General features: G+C 34.9%; 1 protein-coding gene across 1 annotated transcript; it reads left to right on the top strand.

The window, feature by feature from the left end:
- The first annotated feature begins 7095 nt into the window (after positions 1–7095).
- LOC111022161 (polygalacturonase-like) lies at positions 7096–8752 on the top strand. Its single transcript, XM_088123077.1, has 3 exons — positions 7096–7655; positions 7790–8079; positions 8184–8752. The coding sequence occupies exons 1-3, from the start codon at positions 7215–7217 to the stop codon at positions 8629–8631; spliced, it is 1179 nt and encodes a 392-aa protein (XP_087979203.1). The 5' UTR covers positions 7096–7214; the 3' UTR covers positions 8632–8752.
- Positions 8753–9032: the final 280 nt, after the last annotated feature.

Consider the following 9032-nt stretch of genomic DNA (forward strand, 5'->3'; position numbering starts at 1 on the left):
TCAATCATTTCTCTGTAATCATAAAACATGTCTCTAAATCATAACACATTTCTAAAATTATCAAAGGAACACATTTACTTTCATTGTAAATCATACATGATATATAATTTCTTGGAATTCTATAATAATTGATATCTTAAAAACATTTCGTAAAATATACCACTCACAAATCCAATAATAGTATCCAAAACGTTTAATAAAGTAACCACTCACAAATTCTTCAACTGAGTTTTTCTCTGCTCCAATTTCTGCCTGACGTGAAATATCGATCCACTACCAAATTAATTCATGTTTAATCCAATATAATTTCAACATACTCTTATTTCCAATATAAATAACATTTTTTTCAAATTATCCCATAAATCCAATTTTATATCTCATTCTCTCTCTTCATTAAAAAACCACTTTTATTCTCTCTCATAATACTTACAAGTGGGATCCATCATAATACTTACAAGTGGGATCCATCATTTACCAATCAATTTCTCTTTCTCTCAATTCATCACACACATTCCTCTTTTTTTTTTACTCAATTTATTTTTCTTTTCCCATTTAAATTTGACCCCAAATTTTTTCTCTCTCTTCCAACATTACACCTTCATTTTCTTCTTTCATACAAACCCACGAATTTTCTCTCCCTCCCTACCCTTTCTTCTTCCTTCCTCCTCTCTGTTTTCTTTCTTTTTCTCAACCAAAATTCCCTTGAATATGGTTTCTGTTTCGTATAATTTTTCCTCTCTTTCTTTCCGCAGCCCCACACTTTTTAATTGCCAACTTATTTCCTTTTATAGAATTTCCATTGCTCTACTAAACTAATAAATCAACAACCAATTTTCAGTCTCACCCTTGTACAAGCGAAAACCATTTCTTGAGTACCCAGAAACTCACAAAATTTCAATATTTATTTCTTTAGAAAACTTTTAACCACACTTCCTAAGAGTTCTATTCTCATAATTTGTCTAATTTTATCCTCAAAACAAACTTTCCCAACTCAGTTATAGAGTTCTGATTCAAGCTTCTTGACCTTATTTACCCCACTCCTTCTCTTCAAGCTTCAATTTCTTTCTCTTCTCCTCTGTTTCGAAAACCCTCTACCATTTATTTTCCTTTCTTCCCTTTTTCTTTTCTTTTCTTTCCTTCTTTCTTTTCTTTTCTTTCTTTATCTAGCCATCTGTTTTATATGAGTCCCAAAATAAAAATTTCTTTTTTTTTCCTATTTCCTCGATGGTAAAAGACCATTATGCCCTCATTAATTTCAGCAATTCCAAATTTCTTTTTTCTGTATCCCTCCTCTCTACTCGAGCGTCACATGAATGAACCTATACCATATCCGAATGAGAGGGATCCTGAAATCATAGAAGCATGGTTAAGAAAGCTTAAAAGAAATGATAGTTACTACCTATACTAACAAGGTGCATCTTCCTTTTCGATAACTCAATCGTAAGAATTTCAAAGTTAAGCGTGCTTGACTTGGAATAACCTTCTAAAAGCATGAGGAACAACTTAGGAGAGTGTTGACAACTGTAAGAGTGAATAAGTTATATGCTGAATTCTCTAAATGTGAGTTTTGACTATCGCAGGTGTCCTTCTTAAGACACGTGGTGTCAAAAGATGGAGTCTCAGTAGATCCAACAAAGGTCGAAGCAGTGATCAATTGACCTCTTCCATCTACTGTCAATGAGGTACGTAGTTTTTTGGGATCGGGAGTTTATTACCATCGATTTGTGCAAGAATTTTCCAGCATAGCCATGCCCCTAACTCAATTAACTCGGAAGGGCAACTCGTTTGTTTGGAGTGGAGCTTGCGAGTTTAGTTACCCAGAACTCAAGCAAAGACTAGTTTCAGCACCAGTGCTTACTGTGACAAACAAAACAGGATATTACATTATTTGTAGTGATGCTTCTAAGAACGGGCTAGGTTGTGTTTTGATGCAATGGGGTAAAGTTATTACTTATGCATCTTGTTAGTTGAAGAAATGTATCTCTATGCCAAGGAAATAGTGTAAGGGGAAAAAATTAAAATCTTTACGGACTATAAGAGATTAAAGTACTTTTTTCACTCATAAGGAGTTAAATATGAGATAACAACGGTGACTTGAGTTAGTGAAAGATTATGACTGTGAGATTTTGTACCATCCAGGTAGAGCAAATGTAGTTGCATATGCCTTAAGCAGGAAGACTGCCCATACATCAGCCTTGATCATCACCTTGACTCATATTCTTAGTGATTTGGAATGTGCAGATATAGTAGCTGTAGTGGGTGATTTACTGCACAGTTGGTGTTGTTGTTAGTTAAGCCAACCTTGAGACAAATAATTATTGACGCTCAGCAAGAAGATCCAAACCTTGTTAATAATTTACATCAAGTGGAGTCAAGGCAAATGAATGAGTTCTCTATATCCTCAAACTTTTGGCTTTTATATTAAGGGTGCCTGGGTGTACCTAAGATGTCGACCTCAAGAATGAGTTATTGACTGAAGCCCACATTTCCCCATTCTCGATACATCCTAGCAATACAAAGATGTATCAAAACTTAAACCAGTACTATTGGTGGATAACATGAAGAAAGATATAGCAGACTTTGTAAGTAAGTGTCTGGTTTGTCAGCAGGTGAAGGCGTCGAGACAGAAACTGGCAGGTTTGTTGCAACAATTGAGTGTGCCTGAGTGGAAAGGGAACACATATCTATGAATTTCATTATAGGATTGCCTATAACAGCTAAAGGCTACACCATAATATGGGTCATTGTTGATAGATTCACCAAGTCGGTGTATTTCCATGTTGGAAAAGTCTACTTACTCCGTAGAAATGTGGGCACAGTTGTATCTAGAGGAAATAGTGAGACTTCATGGGGTGCCAGTTTCAATTGTCTTTGCATTGTGCAGGTCGAAGAGCATATCATCTTCTTTAACAATCGTGCTGACAATACATGCAAGTATATACGAAATTACGATCGTAGTACAAAATGAAGTCGAATCCACAAGAACTTTTGATTATATTCTAAACGATGTTCGCAAATACCAAAAGTGTAAAAAACAAAGAAATATAGGTGTTGTGTCTTAAATAAAAAAAATATAATAAACAAAGTAGTAAAAATCTCAATAGTAGACACACTTCACAGAGCTGATAACAGGAAGAAGAAACAGCACATAACACGTAAATTGAGAGTTAACAGATATCGAAAAGTGAGGGAGATTCAACGCATTCACAGACTTCTCGGCCTACCGTCTACCTTACAAACATTTATTAATGCCCAACTCGACTTCGTTCCCTCCCAAGACACCCAAACATAGAAACTCACAACTGTCGTTTCTATGTTTCCAAGCAATAAAGACAAGTTCTAGGTATGATTATGGGACCCCATTCCTGAGCATCCACAAAATACTATAGAAAAGTACTAATCACAAATGAAGCAAGTCGACAAATTGTAGACCCTTCCGGATCACTACAAAAGGTAGCATACAGAGCAAAGCGGCCAACAGTGTTCAATAAGATATAAGAAATAAACACAACTTCATTTAAAAATAAATGGAGTAGCTAAAGGGTTGATCGTTCATCAGTTACAACGTATGAATCTCCCCCAAAATGGGGTTTAGCTCATGAATAAAGAAGGAAATACAATGGGTAAAAGAAGAAGACAACATATCTCAAGGAAATAGCAGAAAAACCAAAGAAGAAGATGACAACTCGATATAGTAGTGGAATATCCCTTATGTCGTCAACTTTCTACCCTCGAAAATGGAGAGAATCCTCCTCCTTGTCGTTTCAACTCTAAAAAACGTGCTTCTATTGGGATTTGTGTGTGGCAGCTAGGGTTAAATGTCCTTTTATATCGGGTTCTGTTTTTAGGGAACCCAGTTGAAATTTGTACGGACACGGTAAATCCTGTGTCTATGCTGTTATTGTGTAGTGAATCCATGCTCCAGCTCTGCTTCGCTCCAGCTTTCATCTGCTCCGTCTTGAAAATGCTTTGCTCACTCTTCTCTGAATTTGGCACTCTCTTTATGCTTAGTCTTCTGCTTCCAGACCTGTACATTGACACCAGAAATAAGAGCATTTAGTGCAATATTTAGTCAAAACATTCAAGACCTGGGACTTTTAGCTCGGATTCTATTGTATAATCTTATTTAAGCTATTTAAGAGCTAATAGCGACACACTTTGACAATTATTTGCATAAAAACAACCAAATAAATACTAGAATAACTCTCTTTTGGAGAGTGAGTTATCAGGTGCCATTTTCAATTGTCTCAAATAGAGACCTTAGTTTCACATCCAATATTTGGGAAAGTTTTCTAAAAGCTTTAGGTACTCGGTTGGAACTCAGTACATCCTTTCATCCACAGACGGATGGTCAAGTTGAGAGGCTGAACCAAACCTTAGAAGATATGTTGCGAGTTTGTGTGTTGGATTTTGCCGAAAACTGGGACACTCATTTGCATATGATGGAGTTTGCTTATAACAATAGTTATCAAGCAACTATAGGCATGACACCATTTGAAGCTCTTTATAGAAAGAACTATAGGTCTTTTGTATATTGGGATCGGGTAGGTGAGCGTAAGTTGTTAGGACTAGAGTTTGTCCAAGTTGCAATCGAAGCCATTCAAAAGATTAGAGGGAGAATGCAAACAGCACAAAGTAGACAAAAAAGTTATGCTCATACAAGACGAAGAGACCTAGAGTTTTCAATAGGTGATCACGTATTTCTCAAGGTAGCTCCTATCAAAGGAGTTTTGAGGTTTGGAAGGAAGGGAAATTTAGTCAATGCTTTGTCAGACCATTTAAAGTCTTGGAGAGGATTGGCCCTATAGCTTATCGACTGGCTTTACCGCCTTCTCTCTCTACAGTCCACAATGTCTTTCTATGTCCATGCTACAGAAGTAAATGGTAGATCCATCTCACATCATCGACTACAAGCCATTGTGTCAAAGTGAGAACCTTAGCTATGAAGAGAAGCCAAGCCGAATTCTTGCGAGAGAATTGAAGCCTCTTCGTAACACTGAGAAATATCTCTCGTTAAAGTTATTTAGCTGAATAACAATCATGAGGAAGCAACTTGGGAATGAGAGGATGAAATGAAGACTAAGTATCCATAACTTTTTCAAGACTAGCGACTTTCGAGGACGCAAGTTCTTAAGGTGGGGAGATTGTAACATCCCGTAATCTTATAAGAGATATTTTAGTAGTTTAAATTGCATGAATAAATAGATAACTTTTTTTCTACTTCTTAATTTAGTTTTCTATTCGTGTTGATAGATGATCAAGGTGATGAACTTCCCACAAATAACATCAAATTTGCAATTGTTGGGATTCAACTTCATGTTATATATATCTTCTCCATATGTTGAATGCTTGATTGATGTCTGTCTTGTGTTGGCTTGCTTCCCTACTTTTCAGAAGCATGTTGTCCATGTACACCACCAATATTTGTGGCCTATCTATTTGGCAAACATCTTCTTCAACATCTTCTAATAAGTTGCCCCTGCTTTGTCCCGGCTGAAGAGTATCACCTTGTAGTAGTAGAGCCATTGGTCTGTTACGAAGGATATATGCTCTTGGTCCAAGACATGCATCCTGATCTAGTTATAGCAGTAGTCTGTGTCCATGAACATGAACATCTTGTTTTTATCTCTGTAAACTTTATTTTAATGTCTCTCTACATTAAGAATGACAAAAAATTTTATAGAATCCGATCTTGCTCCAATGACAAAGAATGAATTTTCCACCAAGTCCCCATTATAATTTTCTTAAGTAATTAATTTATATTTTATTAATTGTTTTACTAATTAAATATTAAATAGTTTTATTTTCTAAGTAATTAATGTATATTTTATTAATTGTTTTACTAAATTAAATATTAACTACTTTTTAAAAAAATTATTTATAGTAGTAAAAATAATTTTCAATAAAATAGATATAAATTTTATATATTTATTACGTTTTTATTTTTTAAATTCAAAAAGTAATTAAAATTAATTAATAAATTGGTAATTTTTGCGGTTATCTTTATTAGTTATGAAACACACTCTAAAGTTGCATCAAAACTCATTAATTAATGAAGATAGAAAATTTATGTATATATCTCAACTTTCCTTTAAATATATCTCAACTTTTTTATATCTAATTTTTTCTAACTGTAACTTTTATTTCTCTTTTTATTTATTTATTTTCTCTAAAATATTTGATATTTTTTCTGTCTTTTTTTTTCTCACTATAACTTTCCCTTGTTTCTATTTTTTCTTTTCTCTAACAATCTCAAATTTATGGTCTCTTTAAATTTTTTGTTTTTATTTTAAGTTTTCTGTCACTAAATTTTTCCTTTCTCTAACATGCCTTTCGATCTCAACTTTGTGCTTTCTTTAAATTTTTTATTTTTGTTTTTTAACTTTTCTGTCACTAAATTTTCTCTCTAAAATTTTCTTTTAAAATGTTTCATTTTATCTCTTTGAACTTTTATTTTCAGTTCCCTATCTTCGGCATGACAAAAATTCATGTAGGGTCCGATCTCGCTCCAAGAACATAGAATGAATTTTCAACCATAATCGTTATCAAAAATACTCTAAGTTATAAATTTAGCTACAGGCCTGAAATATATGAAGTCCATACGAGTAAATTGAATGCTATATTATGGGTACTAAACGGGGACAAATATTCCACAAATAAAAAAAAATTGTATTGAAACTCATTAATTAATGAAGATAGAAAAGAAGTTAATTAATTTGGTGTGGATTAATTAAATGGAGAGTGGAAGGTGATCTGCAAATAATGCATGAATAATATTGATGTGTTATATGATATATGGCGGCTACTGGCGTTGAAGTAAAATGGAAGGGAAATCCTTCACAGCCGCAAACTCCAAAAACAATTAATGCATCCATTTGCTCTATGTATCGCACAAAACTTCTTGTACACGAAATTATGTACATGGATATACACAACTTTCTAAACTATAACCATTGTTTTAAAGTGCATATTAATTTACTACTTTTTTGTCTTAATTAATTTAAGAATTGTATATTAAAAAAAACGAGAGAGAATTCTTTTCTTCTTTACGCTACTCGGTCTCTCTTGGCCCACAAATTCATCTTCTTTCCCTTCAACAAAATCCTATAAATACAAACCAACTTCTTCTCCATTTTCCATATCATCAATTTATTTCATTCTCTTCTCCCTTCCTCTTACATTTCTAAAGAAGCACTGCCAATACAAAAACTAAAATGACAACTCTCCCAACCTCCCTCATTCTTCTCTTTTCCTTTTTTGGACTTCTCGACTCGGCCTTTGCCATTGCATTCTCGTATAACGTTGTTGGTTTTGGAGCCAAACCCGATGGCAAGACCGACTCGACGGAAGCGTTTCAAACTGCATGGGTAAATGCATGCAACTCCGTCAAACCAGCCTCCATTTATGTGCCAAAGGGAAGATATTACCTTCGCAGTGGAACCTTCAACGGGCCTTGTAAGAACAACGCCATCTTTATACGCATTGATGGTACTCTTCTGGCTCCCTCAGACTTCCGAATCATTGGCAACTCTGCAGCTTGGATTGCGTTTAGGCATGTTGATGGAGTAGCTATCTCTGGGGGCATTCTCGATGGTAAAGGAGCTGGTTTATGGGCTTGCAAAACCTCTGCCAAGACTTGTCCAACTGGGGCCTCGGTATGCAAAATAGTTTATTAATCTCTTGTTCATTTTGCATCAACAATAAACTTCTTTATCAACTCATCAAACACCTATACTATTAAATTCTCTTGAAGATGAGTTTTTATAATCATTTAATAAATTTGTTGCAGACACTTGAATTCTCCGACTCGAAAAATGTAGTGATCAGTGCATTGACGTCACTTAATAGCCAAATGTTCCACATAGTGGTAAATGGCTGCCAAAATATCAAAATGAAAGGGCTTAAGGTCTTGGCCCCTGGCAACAGCCCCAACACTGATGGCATTCATGTCCAACTATCGTCTGATGTGACCATATTAAACTCCAAGATAGGCACCGGAGACGATTGCATATCCATCGGCCCTGGCACCTCCAACCTGTGGATTGAGAATATTATTTGTGGGCCTGGTCACGGAATAAGGTATGTTTGATTATTGTTAAGATATTAGAAATATGTAACGGTAAAGCGAAGATGTATAAACGAGTATTGTATGAGTCAATAATGTATTTGATTGGTTGAAACAGCATCGGGAGTCTAGCAAAGGACCTACAAGAGGCTGGAGTGCAAAATGTTACTGTGAAAAAAGCTTTATTTTCACGTACTCAAAATGGGGTAAGAATCAAGGCATGGGCCAAGCCGAGCAATGGCTTTGCAAGGAACATTGTGTTCCAGCACATTGTAATGGACAATGTCCAAAATCCAGTCATTATCGATCAAAATTATTGCCCGAGCCATAAAGGTTGTTCGAATCAAGCGTCCGGAGTCAAAATTAGCGATGTGACATATCAAGATATTCGTGGAACATCAGCCACTGAAGTTGCAGTGAAATTTGACTGCAGTCCTAAAAACCCATGCACTGGAATAAGGTTGGAAGACGTAAAGCTTACTTATATGAATCAAATAGCCACAGCAATGTGTAGCCATGTAGGAGGCGTTACTGCAGGTCTTCTTCAACCCACCAGTTGCTTCTAACCAAAATATATTATATTATATCTACGTCAACCAACCCATTAAGTTTGCGTGTGTAGTTCTAACCCTGCAACTGTGTCAAAATATTTATTTTGAGTAAGATAAATATAGGAAATTCTTTATTCTTTTCTAAACTGGTTCTACAATAATATTATATTGTTTGAAATTGATATTAAATAAAAAATACTCTTTAATACAATTTGTTTTTACAAAATTATTCGATGTAAAAATGTATGTAAGACAAAAGTTACAATATAACTTAATAAACTCAATCGATCTACAAGGCTTCATTTCTGATTCTATAAAATCTCTTTAATCTCCCAATATGTGGTCTTCGAGAATAACGTCAAAAATACATGAAAAAACTAGACAAATATTAGAGCTTCTAGCTTCGAAGAAGGAAA

This window comes from Momordica charantia (genome assembly GCF_013281855.1).
Source record: "Momordica charantia cultivar OHB3-1 chromosome 4 unlocalized genomic scaffold, Mcharantia_2.0 BLBB01000004.1, whole genome shotgun sequence".
NCBI lineage: Eukaryota > Viridiplantae > Streptophyta > Magnoliopsida > Cucurbitales > Cucurbitaceae > Momordica > Momordica charantia.